General features: G+C 36.6%; 1 protein-coding gene across 1 annotated transcript in view; it reads left to right on the forward strand.

Moving 5' to 3' along the window:
• The window catches only part of TAF1B (TATA-box binding protein associated factor, RNA polymerase I subunit B), a 48,366-nt gene that overhangs the window by 24,288 nt on the left and 8,609 nt on the right, over positions 1–15,469 (forward strand). The window contains exons 9-12 of the mRNA XM_030447511.1: positions 9,921–10,068; positions 12,073–12,250; positions 12,556–12,602; positions 15,310–15,400. Of these exons, the coding sequence (XP_030303371.1) occupies positions 9,921–10,068; positions 12,073–12,250; positions 12,556–12,602; positions 15,310–15,400 (464 nt within the window). The remainder of the gene's footprint in view (positions 1–9,920; positions 10,069–12,072; positions 12,251–12,555; positions 12,603–15,309; positions 15,401–15,469) is intronic.

Consider the following 15,469-nt stretch of genomic DNA (forward strand, 5'->3'; position numbering starts at 1 on the left):
AGCCTACTTTGAGAAAATAGTTCTAAGTTAAGAAAAACTGAGTAGAAAGAAGATCTTGAAAGACAGATACAGTGAAAGTTTGGTGGTTTTGTATGGCATCATTACAGTGGGTATGCACTATATGTTTTTGGTTTTATTTTAAAAAGATTGTAATCCATTGAACCTTGAGCTGCTATTAAAACACACTGACATATTTTTTTTCCACCACTGTCTGTCTCATGTCCAAGGACACCCATGAAGTACATGTAAATGAACAGATTTGTCCATGCAATTATGTTTGTTAAATAGGGAGAGATTTTATTTTTTAAAATAAAAAAAATCTGTAACTTTCTGAAAGTTGGCATTATCAGTGCTCTTATTCTAATGTATCAGTCTTAATTTAAATATCTGTGTGATTATAATTTTACATGTGTCTGTAATCCACTAGTGATGCTGGGTTTGAACATGCTGTTGGTTGTAGCCCAGCAATATTGGAATTATTTTCTTATAACTCCTGACTTGTAGTAAAGAACTGGAGAACAGCTTTCTTAATGTATAAATCTGTCATGCACCCATATTTTAAAAACTTAGTGGAATTCTGCTTGTGTTTCTTTTTTCTTATCCTCCCTCTTTTCAAAGTTACAGAAGAACTAAGAGGTACAGAGTGTCACAACAAGGATCGTGATGTGTAGGGACAGATTTCCTGCAAGAAACAATTAACTTTCTAACTTAAAGAAGAGGTGACTACCAGGAACTTGGGGCTGTAGAACATGCTTAGGAGAGAATTATTCAGTGTCTTTTCCAATACAGGGACTGAGAGGTGTCAGAAAAGGTTGCTGCTCTCCAACATCAGAATCAATCAGCAGGAAATGTTGCTTCAGACTTTTTGTGAGTAACTGGTGAAACTCCTTGCATTAGGATGTTCTGGATCTTAAAAGGGCCACATAATGACTGGACAAATGCCATGAAGGAAAAGGGATCCAGAATTAAAAAAAATGCAGAGACTTTACTGCTGACTCAGCCTCAAATGGTGGGGAGCTGGACAGGTACTTGTTGAAGTGTCCTCCCTGTGCATTGCATGTGCTCACTGCTGGATGCAAGGACAAGCAGAACTTTTTGGATGGATGTGGCACAGCCTCTGTTTTTTGGGTTTTGGTTTTTTGGGCTTTTTTTAACGTGGAATTTCACACAGAGTTTTACTTTCTGGTTTTGGTGTTCTGGAAAGGCTGTTTTTAAGATTGTAAAACTCCATTTTTCATTAACTAGTTATTTCATGACAACTCTTTTTTTAAGTCATAGTTCAAGCCTTTAAATTAGATGAACTAAATATTGTTCTTTTAAGTTTCAGATTTAGAGATCTGGGGACATTTCTTATTCAACTTGAAAGATGTTGAAGAATGATTAAATGGTAAAAGTAGGCAAAATCATCGCTTAAAAGCAGTACCTCTAGCCTATGGCAAAGAATCCTAAGCAATGAAAACTGTAGTTTTCTTAAATAGAAACTTTGTTTTTCGAGGAAATATTTTGCATCCTTGTATTTTTGTAGTGATGCTTTGGTTTGTTTTGGTGGAGGAACTAAAGGAATTTCTTGTTTCAAAGCTCATAATGTGAAATTTGTTACTGCTGAGTAGCAGTGATTAGCCCGATGCAGGAGGAGGAAGGAACACTTGCAAGAAGTCTGACCTAAAAATGTGGCAAGAAGAGAAATGTGACAAGCCACATAAGAGTAAATCAGTTCTAGGTCATGGGGAAGCTATCCTGGAAAGGCAGAGATGGCAGCTTAGGGGTTTTTGTGCTTTACCCATATAATTTCTACACAACCTTCAGTTCTATGCATTTTTTTTTCCCCTAAAAGTAATCACAGGTCTAGGATTGGTGAATAGATTAAGCTAATACTGTCTTCTTATGTCTTTGAATAGTGATTCAAGTTTTAAAGTTAAGCATATGGAATTTAGGAATTACTAGAATGAATTTGGTTTTGGCTGAGACTGGTGCATAAGTGTGCTAGGGTGTAGTCATGAATCATTTTATCTTGTATGGTTTCTAAAACAAAGATAACTTAGTTTTGCATGTGGAAAATAATGAGCTGATCCATATAGCTTTTCCTTTTCTTCATTTTATGTGGGATTTTAAGCTCTCACTAGTTCATGCCTTTTGAAGCCAGAAGCTGCAGAATATTTGGTTCTTTATCTTTTTATGATGCTGGTCATTCCCTCTTGTCACTCCACGGAGCCTTCAGCTGCCAGTGGGTGGTTTTGTGCTGCTCTAACACAAGCTGGAGAACAGAGACCTGCTGGAGGCAATGGGGTGGGTTTGTGGCACCATCATGAGGAAACCTGGAAATTTCCCAAATCCTGTAAAGTTGTCCCCATATTTAATTTGTTTTACACTGGCTTTTCAAGGGGATTTCATATCACTTAATAATCTGTTGCTGGTAATACCCATGTCTTCAAGCCATCAGGCAGCTCATAAGAAACTGCTGCTGTTTGGATTGTCTCACACTCCACTTTTTGGTGAATTGCATATTTATATTTTAGTTTGGGTCTGATTCAAACTAAGTAATTTCTGACTATATGAATAACTTCATGAATGCAGATCCAGTGTTGTCTCTGTTTTTTCACAAAGTGCTCAGAGTAGAGTGAGAATGGCTTTCCACTTCCCTAGAAAGCACATACACCAGATTAGCTTTTAGACACCTCTGTTTGCTGAGGTCCTTTGCTAAAAATATTAAAGGCCTCTTTTCCTGACTAAAATCTGAAGGAGCTTAATTGCCACATTTTTCCTTTCTTTAGTAGCAACTATTTAAAGAATTCAAATTAAGACAGAAGCTTGTCATTCTTGTTTATTTTTTAAAAATCTTCTAAGAGGTATAAAATTCTGTCCAAGCAAATTCTGCTGATCAGCTGCTGCTTTTACTTCCCAAAATAAGCACTGATTCCTGATTTGATCTGCTGGTGTCCTGAGATAGCTTCTAATCTTAGTTTTGTTGGGGTGGGTGTCTTTCAGTGGGATTTTATTTTGTAGTCTGTCTAACTCTGTATTTTTTGTGCATTTTAACAGGTGCATGTGGTACTTGGTCAGGGTAGAAAGTAGTGCAGATTTAAAAGAAGCACAGGTGAGGCTTTTATTTGAAAGAAAAAAAAAGCTGGGGAGGAAGTTCACTGCTGAAAGGGTTATTGTAATCAAGTTTATCATAGGAGCTTGCTGTTGTGTAACAGAAACTCTAGCTTGCCCATACCTGTCTTAAAGCATTACTTAATGAACGCAGAAAACAAGCCTACTAAAATATTTATGAAATTCAATATTTTTTCCCCAAACTCTTAAATTTCAATGCATTACGACAGTTCAGCTCCTTATTTGATTAGTCTCTGCCTTTGTAGAAAGACTAAATTCTTTAGAAAAGTTACATTTGTCAGCTTGTGAGCATGAACAGTGTACCACGGAAGCATGTTTCTGTTAATTTAATAATATTGAAACTCATTTATTAAAAAAAAACATTTTAGCTAGGAATCATGTAATGAGTAAGACATCTGCCTCCGAGAGTAGCATATTAGAAAGTTTCTTGTGCATCAAACCATTTTTTTTCTTTCTTTTTTATTTTTTTTCTCCCTAGTAAAGGGATACATCTACATCTATACTGAATGTTCAGTTAGCTTTTTCTCTTGTGGGGGGGTTGCTGGTTCAACCACATGCCTTCTTGAATTCTTCGTTAAAACTGCCTGTGTCAGTTCAGTGCAGTCTATATCCTAGCACAGCTAGATCTTCTTTTTCTTTCAAAAATACACAAAAAATTTGTAATTGATTCATCTTCTAAAATTAATATTTTTTTCTATTTGAGGATCCTTCTTACTTCCTCAGCAACAATGATCAGGAGTAATTTTTGATTTTAAAATGTAGTAGTTGTTTCAACTGAGATAGTTATCTAAGGAGAGAACAGGAGAGAGATTGCCACTCTGATTTTTCAAATTGTATATTGACTTCTTTTTTTTTTTTTTAAATCTATGCATTTATTGCTAGGCAGATAATTTGGGTGACATGCTTGCTTAGCTTCAAGGTGGACAAATTGATTTCATTATGTTGTGTTAACCTTTCAGTTATCCTTTCTGCTTCATGAGAAGCCTGTAAAGCAGTAGCTGTATGTGTGTGTTTGGTCTCTTAGTGTTTTTCTAGTGCAAGAAGTCTCATGAGATGCATATTTCTTAGCAGTTATCTAAGTGGAGTTGTAGCAGTTTCACCTGTCTTTGTTCTTCTTGTCATTTGATTCTCTTATTAATCCCAGGCACACCCTCTCACTGTTACATCAGCATCTGTATGTGATTCATGGATATCAGAGTTTGAAGTAAAGTATCTGCTCATTTAGTGCACATAAAAATGGCAGCACCACATCAAGACATGAGGCTTATTGAATCTGGTCTCCTGTTTCTGATAGTTACCTTGGAAAGCATGTAGAAGCAGGGTGTAGTGGTTCTCCTTCTATACTTTCACATTCACCAGTAATTCACAAGTCTACTGAGCATTAGTAAGAGTGCTTACAATCCAGCATTTGCATCCTGTGTGTCTTCTCTGCGTGCCCTGTGCTCTGGAAAATAACAAGTTAATGAAAAATGACTGTGCAGAATCTAACTGTGCAATGGAGTTGACTATGTTAGTTTTGCTGTCTAATCTAGCCGGGAAAAAAGTGACTGCTTCTTGTGTTTTGAAAGTTGTTATTCTTAATACACAGTGTTAAAGTATGTTTAATTTGTGTATGGTAGCTGTTGCATTCGTTTGCTGCTGTTCCAGGTGGGATGGTGATGGTCCCCAAGAGCTGGACAGAGATTAAGCAAGGAGGAAAAAAAAAAAGCCCTTTAAAAATTATACTTCAGCAGCATTCCCTGGTGCATGTTTGTATGGGGTGTTGACAGATTGGTAGTACTGTAAGTGTACACACAACATGTGGAAAAAAAATCTTCAGTAATCCAGTTTGGGCTAGCTGACTATGTTAAGGTTTTAGGATATAATAATTGGTTCACAAGGTCATATATATATATATATCAGTTTTAAATACTTATTGGGTGTAAATTTCACAGCTGATGCAGTTACTGTCTTTACTGTCAATTCTTTTGTGTAACCTGCATGCAGTGCAGCTGCTGTAATTTCACATCACACTTATGCTCCAGACAGCCAGATCTATCTGAACCAGTTGAGCAGCAGAGGCAAAGTAAGGTGAAGCAGGTTCCATAGAGCACTTGACTGCTGTGGTCATTGTTGGTTCCTAATTTTACCTCACATAATTTTAAAGGTAGTTTTGGTTCCTGGCAGAGTATGTTTCAATGCAGGCTGCATTCAAAGGTGTTTACCCATGTTAGGGCATCCGCTTGATTTATTACTTTTACAATAAATATTTTATTTTGTGAACATGTCTTGCTTTATGTGATGACTGGAACAAAATTCTGAGTTGTCTTGTACTCCAACTTGATGCCTTCCATATAGTCAAGTTAAATTGCCTTCTTTGTCTGAATCCTGGCACACTCTTTTTCAAACTTGGTCAAGGTGACTTGGTCATCTTAAAAATGGTGAAGCCCTTTCTGGGTTTTAGATAATTCCCGAGCATATCTAAACTCCAAATGTCAATGATTCCTAAAGACCTACAAAAAGTCAATAATGAAAAAGTGAAGTCAGACCTTTACAGATTAAATGGTCATTAAAAGAATCGCTTAGGAAAGATGTCTGCTGAACATGAGCAACACAGGTGAAGGAAGAGCCATAGATAGTGTGCAGAAATAGGAAAAAAGGGTTCCTGGGATGGAAATTCATGGATGACGGGGAAGTGAACTGTGCTTCAAAATAACCTACTGAACCAGAGAGGAGGATAGAAGGGGAAAAATATAAAAGGGAGAATTCAAAACAGCCCTATAATTCATTTTAGAAAGGATGGAACATTATCACAGTAAAATAAACTGAACTGTGGATATGTACTTACATATTGGCTGCTGGAGTATTGTCCTGCTACAAAGGAAGAAAATGGCCTATACAGCTCTGAAAGAAGAAAGTCAGTCAGACCACATTTAAAGCAAGAAGCTGTGGAGCCTGCATATGAATCTTAAAGCCAACCAGTGCATACTGTTTTCTACTTGTTTATCAGCAAGATACTGTCCAAACAAGCAGGAGAGGCTGCAATCTTGTCTTGCCCAAAACAATTACTTGTTACTGTGATCTGATTATCATGCTAATAGTTTGGCTAGTCTGCTTCTGAAAACCAGCTTGTTGTTTTCTAGTACAGGTGAAAAATTCCATGTAACTTCGGCAGATAAAGGCAACCAATTTGAATAGTCTAATGAATACCATCATGAAAATCTTGTTCTAGTCACCTCTTCACCAACTCAACAGTGTGTAATTTGCCCTCCTATGCTCAGTTGATGATGGGGAAAAAAGAAAAGAAAAATATTTCTCAAGTAGTACTCATCTCTCCTGCTGTTTTCTAGAGAACTGAATTGATGCAGTTTTCACATGTGAGAATAAGATACAAAGACTTTAAAGACAGAACAGATAAGAAAAGTTCTCGGTAACCTCTGTACCCAATCTAGACAAGTTATAGATTCTGTCAGTGTTGTTGATCAGTCTTGAAGAAATCCCAGCTTGTAAAACACCTGACAATGCTATCAGCTGGCATAACTTTAGAATAGCTTTCCATTGGTCTTTCAGAAATTAAGCGCCCTCATAGATTTGTAATTGAGTTTTAGTATGTGGGATGTTTGCCAGGTTCTCACAACAAGTTGTTAGCTCAGTAGCTCCATGTGCTGATGGACAGGGGATTTGTCCTAATACTTAGCCCAGAAATGCAGCTTGAAAATATGTAATATAAATTTTTTAAATTTATGATTGGATAAGGGAAGGTTATACTTGGAGAACATGGGGTGTATGATCTAACCCTGTCCCCTCTTGTCCAAGTACTCCTCCCTTGGGGTTTGATCACAGGGTGCTGGAGGCAGTTTTTCACCTGAAAGAGGGAAGCCCCAGCTCTCGATCTTGCTTTCCGAGTTGATTTCCTGGTTGACTTTCAGTGCAACTTGATAAAACAAGTTCCTTTCTTCTGGCAGAGATACACAGCTAGGTAGAAGGTGATAACTTTTATTAATTTCAACAGCGCTTGTTTGCTGTATCTTGTTTTTTCTTGATATTTTTCTGACATTTTCTATATTGGTTGTATGGAAATCAGGTGTTCTCTGTTTTAACCCTCCCAGTACATATAAAATTTTGCAGACTAGATTTTCTGTATGAACTCACAGCCCTTTCAGAGTTAAACAGAGTATGAACAAGGTATGTAGTGACCGGTGAAAACTATCAGCACTTTTTTACTGAAATGCTCTACAGTCTCCTCAGTTCTCACCCTTTTAGCCTTCAGCCCTTTGCTATGATGTGTCCTACTGAGATGAGATCTTGTGTTGGTTCCAGCTTACGCTTGCACTTTGCAGCCCAAGAGATTACTGAGTGAGTACTGCTGGAAGCGTGGCATTCGGTTCAACTTGCATCGCCGTGACTCAGCACAGTGTTGTAGAAACATGAGTAAAACAAAGAATGTTTTTGAGCTTAGGGGTTAAGCCTTGGGAAGTAGCAACTGATTTGGTGGATTAGTATGTCCTTCCTAGATCTGCATGTCCCAGCTGTGTTTACACCTTTTTATGAACACCCATCTACTAAGAAGAGTTTTTATCTGTTAACACTCTCTTTGAAATAAGCCAAGTGATGGCTCTCAGTACTAAATTTTATTTGTAGTTTTTACACGCTCTTCAAAAAAAAAGCATCAGTTGTTACTGCTGAGCAGAGTGTTTTATTGCCATTTAAAAAAAAAATAACTGAATTGTCTTCTTTATATTGGAAAAAAAAAAGCTTTAAACAGAAGTTAGTGTCGGGCATGAGAAGGAAGGGATGATTCAATAGTATCTAGGATAGGAAGCCTGTCTCATTACCCTGTCACAGTGAGAAGCTCAGGTTTAAGGTGATATAGGTGATTACCAATTAGGAGGTGTATTCCTTAAAGTACCTCAGTGTGAAATTAGGCTCTTCAGGTAACTTCACTGGTGATAGTGTGAGAATGGGAATACTTCAAGTGATAGAATCCCAATGTCTTAATTTATTTTCATCTATGATATATTATGAAAACACTACTACTTCAGCTGCTTTTTATTTAAGGGAAAACCGTATTTCCTTTATATCTATTTAGGATAGTATTTATGTAAAGCTTCTATATGAGGTATCCAAAATATTTTCCAAATATGCTCAAGAGAACTTATATATGATTCAGGGTTTTTTTTTCAAGATTGTTTTGGTATTTAATTTATCACTGCTTTTAAGAGGAATAGAAAGTACTTCGAGCCGAGTCTTCTGTAGAAGTCTGGTAATGCACGTTTTTCTTGTTTCTCAAGGTAGTCCTGTAGCTGTCTAAGCCAATTTTTAACACTGTTTAGCAAAATATAATGAACAAGATACAACTTCCTAACTGTTAGAAGAAGTTACATGGATGATAATAAGTGACAGCAGAATTATTCCTTTGCTTGTGCATTTTTCACGCAGTTAGGCAAGTCTGAACTGCAGTCTGAGGGGAGTTCATTTAAAAAAATAATAGAAAATGTTGGCAATCATTCCAAGTAATAAAATTTGAATATTGGCTACATGTTAGCTTAAAATAGACTGAATAAAACCAAATTATTTCAGTCTTGTTGTAAACATGATTGCCCTGTTTTTAATCTGTTCTGTTAAAAAAACAAGAAGCCTGAATTCACTCTTGTTGAGGAAAGTTTTCAACCTGTGCACAAAGTGTGAACCCCTGCTGAAGTACCTCATTTAGGCAATATGCACAAATTGACTTGATAAAATACAAATACATGATAAAGTGATTTGCTGAGTTAGAACCACCAACTAAATCAGAAGAAGCATTGCTAGTTGTATGTTTAAAATGGTAAATTAGCCTGAAAGCTATCTGTTGAAGAGTTAAATCAAAGTAATCATGAAAAATATAGACAATAAAGGATGATTAATAAAATGGGTCAGGTATTAAGAAATAAGGGTCGAATCTTAGAGTCCATACTTTTGCAAATGTCAGGTTCTGATGAGTTCATTATGAATGAGCATGTCAAACTCTGCCTGTAACTTACAGTCTCTTCTAGCAGGGAGACCTCAATAGAAATTCAGATAACTTTCTTCATGTGGTCAGTAGTTTTTAAAAGATATTTGTGATGTATCTTGATTAATAAATGTGCCATTCTGGGGGCATTCCCTCTCAATCTGTCACTGGATACCACTAAGGACATTCTTGTTATCCTCTTCTGCACCCTTAACTGGGTTACATTACATTACATTGGAATACATTACATTACATTACATTACATTACAATACATTACTTTACATTGGAAGGAATGTTGCATTGCATTCCTTGGAAGGAATTGGCATGGTTCTGGGACTCAAAGAGTTGTGGTCACCAGCTTTATGTCCAAGTGGAGTTCAGTGACAACTGGTACACCTCAGGGGTCAGTATTGGGACCAGTGTCTTTTAACATTATCTAGATGATCTTTTAATGTCCCTTCCAGTCCAAAGAGTTCTATGATCTTGTGAATTTTGGAGCACCTGGAGGCAGAATGATAACTTTGCAAAAAAGGTAGTTGAGGCAGTACAGCCTTAGACTGTCAGCTCGCACTGCGACAGGTAGTGAGTTGGCTGTGGATATGAAGCAACTTTCTATTGGGTCCTTACATTCCTCATGCACTTTCAAATGAGCACATTTCTCTCTGCAATGCTGCAGTCAGGCTCCTTTCTTGTGTGTGGGATTAGTCAGAGAGAGTGCTGGAAGAGTCTGGATAAATAATTCTCTATTAATAATACAGATTTTAGCATTGGTAACTGATATCATTACAAATATGGTAATAGATCAAATGTATAATAGCCTTTAACCCTGTCTTTCAGTCATGGCCTCTATACGAAGAAGTATACAGCAAAATGCTTGAGCTTGCAGCATTTTTAGACCTGCCTCGCTTTCCAGATATAACAGAGAGCTGCTTTCTTCATCCAGACATGTTGTGCATGAAGTACTTGATGGAAGCTAATTTACCTGGTAAACGTTCTCCCAAACCCAAACTGATAAAATTTTTCTTTGGTTTATTGGACTCTAGCAAAAAGACTTGGGTTATTACTTTAGAAGTACCTACTTTTCTCCTTCCAATTTACATCCTTGTAAGCTTGGACTGAAAGGTTGTTTCTGTAGAATGCACCTTCAACAAACATGTGGAGTGTGTATTACAGGTCCAGATATGCAGGGGCGCTCTGGTGCTGACTCTCTGAGGCTGTGGAGTGGATACTTAATTTCAAATCCATCAGTATCCACGTGAACTAAGACTCTAGTTGAATTCATCTGATTTATTAACTTTAGCTAAATGAGTTGTGAAGTTGGGACCTGACTGCTCAACACTGAAATTCTCATATGTAATATTGACTGTATAATCTATATTACTGCCTATTAGCATTAATTTTAGTATTAACAAGCAGCAGTGTCTGACAAATCATGTGCTCTCTCACCTGATTCCTGATTTAGTTGTGAAATTGTGTATTGCATAAATATTGAATATTTTTGTGTATCCTAAATTAAGTTTTGAATATTGAGTTTTTAAAGAAAGACCAGTAAGTCTTAGTACGTGAGCTGTCTGTTGAGCTACCGTATTTAAACAGCCTGTAAATTTTTTTTTGCTCAAAGCATTAAAAAAAAATTAATAGTTTGGGTGTTTTATTGTCTTATTTTGCAGTTAGTTAAATTGAATAAAGCTAGCTGGCTTTTCTGTTCACTCACAGTTGAATGAAGATGGGATAACCTATAGGCATAACACGAAAATTCCAGAGCAGAAATTCTGATTTTGTAGTTTTACACTGGTGTTATGATCCTACAGAGGGTCAGATAATTTTTCAGATTTTGGAGTGTCAATCGAATCATAGAAAAACTAGAAAGTTGACATTTTCAGATTTATTACAAAGAAATATGAAGCTAACTACTCTTTGAAAACTACTGCAAAACACGGATATATTGTCCTTTACTTTTTCCTTGTAATTAGGCTTTTCATCATGTGGAAGCATTTTTTTTTTTTACAAATGAAAAAAGGACTACTGTTGTTGTGTAACAAAACAAGCAAGCAGTGAATTGGCAGTGTTTCTTAGGACACTAATTACTAATTAAAAGGCCATTTCAAGTGTCTGACATATACTGACAGTTTTTGGAAGAAAATTTGGTTTCCGGATTTTGTCTGACTTTTACTGTTATGTGCAAGAGCACTAAAAATCAGTTCCTCCTGAACTCTTTGTGAGCAGCAAGAGACTACAGAGTGCAGCTGGATTAAGGTTGTCCTTAGTCATACATTGCTAACCTTTGTGGAATCTGATGGTGATGTAATCAACCCCTGCATTTCTTGCTGAACAGGAAAGGTGAGAAATTTGGGGGATTTGTATCTGTGAAAAATAAGCATAGAGTAATAAGGGACTCTGTGGATGTCATACTCCTGCTTTCAGAGCTGTAGCTGTGTCTGTTTGAGAGAACCCAGCTTTCTGTCAGGTGGAACCGCAGCTGGGACCCTGTGCCCCAGCCTGGCTTCACAGCTGCCAGTGCTGCCCCTGCCATCCCCAGCGAACTTCATCAGGATTAACTCAGTTCCTCTTCGCAGGACTGAACCTGGGCAGTTAGTAACCTGCAGGGAAAAAAGCTGGGACAAGCTTTTCAGGTTTTTTTGAGCTATATTTGAGTAGATCTGAGATACACTTTCCCGCAGCAGTGCTCAGGGTGATCTAACAATATCATTCGAGTAACATCAGAACACTGTAAAAATTGTGACTTTTTTTTTCCCTCCATGTGAATATATAATAAGTTACAACTATTTTACATGTAAGCACAGTGAAGGTTCTCTTAGTATTTTTTTAAAACACCCAAAAATAGTTCTTAGCCTGAAAAAAATTGCTGTCTAATGCTCCTAAAAGACATAAGCATTGCTTTCCTCAAATAACCAGCATATTTGCACTGCAAAAATAATTTTAGCTTCTCTCAACATATTAATTTTATATTTTTGTTTACATTAATCAGACGAATTGCATACCTGGACTTGTCGAGTGGTGAAAAAGACTTGTATTGGAGAAGCAGATTTCCTAACTCTTCTGCCAGGAAATAAGTCAACAAGAAAAGTGAAATACGATGTTCTTGCTGTAGCAGTTATTGTAGTAGTGCTCAAATTGTTGTTTTTGTTAGATGATCACTATGAATGGTAAGTGTACAGGCAAATCAGTAGCAAAGCCCAAATTTCAAATAGTGCCAATGATTGTATTGGAACATTCTTTCTTTTGTAATATTAAATTTTTAGTATTTGAATTTTTACTAAGTTTGGTAGTGTAAAACGTATAGACTTGGAGGTATTTTAGACATTAAATGTGACTTATTTTAAAAAATCATCAGTTTGAACCTGGACCTTGGAATGAAAATTAGGGTTTAATTTTTGTAAGTTGTATTTGAACTTCATGTGAAAATTGTAGTAATTGAATCTACAAAATAGATTTGCTTTTTTTTTTTCAGGTTGCTTTCAGATTTTGCTGAAGAACAAAATAAAAATAACACAGAAGGTACATAAATATTCTAGTAGAAGCCTGTTTAATGATTTTGTAAATTAAATAACTTTGTAATCAGGCTTAGAAAGACTTGTCTTATTGGTCATCAAAATGTGTTTTTGTCATTTATTCTTTTAGGGCAAATCTTAATTCAAAGAAAAGAGTACATGTTTTTCACATAAAATAATTTCAATTTACCTGCATAATTCTTATTGTACTGGATAGGGGAAATTTGTAGACATTTGTTCAGTACCTTACTGCTTCTCCTTTTGCGTGTTTTTGTCTCTGTTTAGAATTTTATGCATGGTAGGTGAAGATGAATGGATGCACAGTAAAGAGGGAACACACTTTGATCGTAAACAGCAGATACTTATTAGGGGCATCACACCACATTTATGATAAAATCCAAACTTGTTTAGTCTTGTTAAATAAAATATCTTAGTGTGGAACATATTTCAGATGTAATCTAATTTCTTAGTCCAAATAATCCTGAGAGAGTGTGGAAAAGCTAGCAGCAATTAAGATAAAGAAGATAATGGTGTGAACATGGTTCTTTGAGGGCAGAAAGACTAAATCAAAGATTAGAAGTCTTCAGGAAGATGTTCCATGGTCTGGTCTAGATCACAGTTGAAGATAAGATCAAATGTTTGTTAGCGGTTAATCTTTTAAGCCTTCCATCCAGTTTGGGGTCCATTTTGACCCCTTTGTTACTTTTTAAAAATTTACGCCTATAATAAAAGTGGTGTTAGCCATGCATGAACAGGGTTACTGCTGTATCTAGAGAGAGGAGAGTCATCACTGTTAACTAAAACCAGTAATTCTAATGTTGAAGGGGATACACAGAATTACTTAGGATCTTATTTCTTTTCATTTCCCTTAAAAACCTGAAGTATGTCATAGTGACAAGTTGTGCAACTGCTTGCAAGCCAAGGCTAAAAGCCATGAATGTCTTCATGGGGTTTCTGCCTTATTAACAAGTCTCATTGCCCTTGGGAATTAACAGCTCATTCTTTGCCCATTTTTTACTTTAAAATCTGCTGGTGCAATGAGCCATATTCTGTGTTATGTTGTCCCCATTCTTAAAATGTTGGGGTGAAGGGGAGCAGCTGTGCAGAGGAGCTGATGTGAGAATTCCTGTTAGAGCACTCATTAGTGCTGGAGCTCAAAACTGCCTCTGGCATTTTCCCAAAGTTAGAATGCTGAAATGAGTAAGAGTTAATACTGAGTTTTAAAGATCCAGTTTATGTTGACTCCATTCTCAATCTAACTATCCTGTCTCCTTTTCTTTAACTTTTTTTTTTCAATTAAAAAAGGAATAATTCTGTTTCTGCAGTTTTTTGACTCACCCTAGAAGCTGTACAGAAGATTGGTGTAGTTAACTAGTGTGTGTGTATGTTCTGTGAGCTGCAGACTTACACAACACTGTTTATGTTCAAATAAAACCTGTAACTGAGATGTATATACATATATCTGTATCACAGAGTTGTGTGTTCCCCAGTCAGCTCAGTTGTATGACCATCAGACTAGCAGTACTGGCCTGGTAAATGATTATTGTATTGTAACATGATGTCTCTGACAATAGTTTTGCTTGTAACAGGTACTTAATCATTCATTGGAAGTTTAATAAAAATTTCCACCTTCCCCCTCAAGACTGCCCTCCCAGCACTTGAGGAGCCCTCACCTAAACCTCTGGAGTTTAGTAATTCATAAAAAAGGTTGTATCCACACCTTTGAATTTTAAGAACTACTGAGGTGTCTTTCTTCCCTTGATTTGTCTGTTGCTTTTTGAGTCTGTATTTCTAGCATCTAAGGCATCCTGTGCCAGAATTACTTGAATAATACAAAACATATGTAAGCTTGATTATACAAACAGTATATTCACCTACAAAACAGTTTAAACAGCTCGCTGGCAAAGCTAAGCATGATGCAAGCATCGCATGCAGTGCAGCTGGGGTGATGGGGAAATGCAAAGCCTGATTAATTCCAAATGCAGATAATCCACCCATAGGTAATGAGTTGATTCTATTTTAAATATATAAATCTAAAGCATAGTTCTCTTTGGAATTTTTGCACTTACTGTATGTACCCATTTGGTCTACTTCAATCCTCTACCTCTTTGGAGCATGGATGATAAATGTGTTGCTAGACTGCCGTTTGCCTGAATGGTTTAGCTTGTGCTGATAATTTTTGTTCCTGTTTCAGTGAGTGAAATTCCTATCCTGAAAAACATGGGAAGCTGATACAAAGCCAATACAATTATCTATTTTCCCAGCCCTGGAAGGTTTCATGAGTAGTAGGATAGTCAGTGGGGAGCTGATGAGACTGTTTGGAATTTTAGATCTGGTCTTACTTGCTTGAACCTAAGCTTGATGTATAATTTCATTAATCACTTGAAGTCAATTTTCAAACAATTGAAGGCCACTTCAAACTGTGGCAATCTAAGGGAAACTTTCAGACTTCACTTTCGGAAAGGAGAGAAAATCTTTGAATTGTGCTAAATCTATGAAATCTATTTCAAGCTAAGGGGCTTCTTTGCACTCGTTATGACTTCCTGCTCTTTCATTGTGTTTCTCTCATAGAATTGTTAGATTATGCACACAAAATTCAGGATAGGTCTGGATACAGGTGGAAGAGACAGGGTCTAACTGCATGGAGACCGCCTTCTGTGTACTACACATTTCTTTCAGTTCTTCCCAACCTAAGATGTGTATCTTTTATTCAGGTGGTCCATATTTTGAGTTCAAAAAGTGGTACGAAGTTATAAAATGTTCCTTGGATGTGAAGCAAAAGAAATTGGATGAAGAAAGAGCCAAGTAAGAGGCTTTTAAGTATTTTTTTAAAGTAGCCTTTTTTAAAGTTTTACATGAAATCCTGACCCTGCA

Source organism: Calypte anna, chromosome 3 (assembly GCF_003957555.1).
Source record: "Calypte anna isolate BGI_N300 chromosome 3, bCalAnn1_v1.p, whole genome shotgun sequence".
Classification (NCBI taxonomy): domain Eukaryota; kingdom Metazoa; phylum Chordata; class Aves; order Apodiformes; family Trochilidae; genus Calypte; species Calypte anna.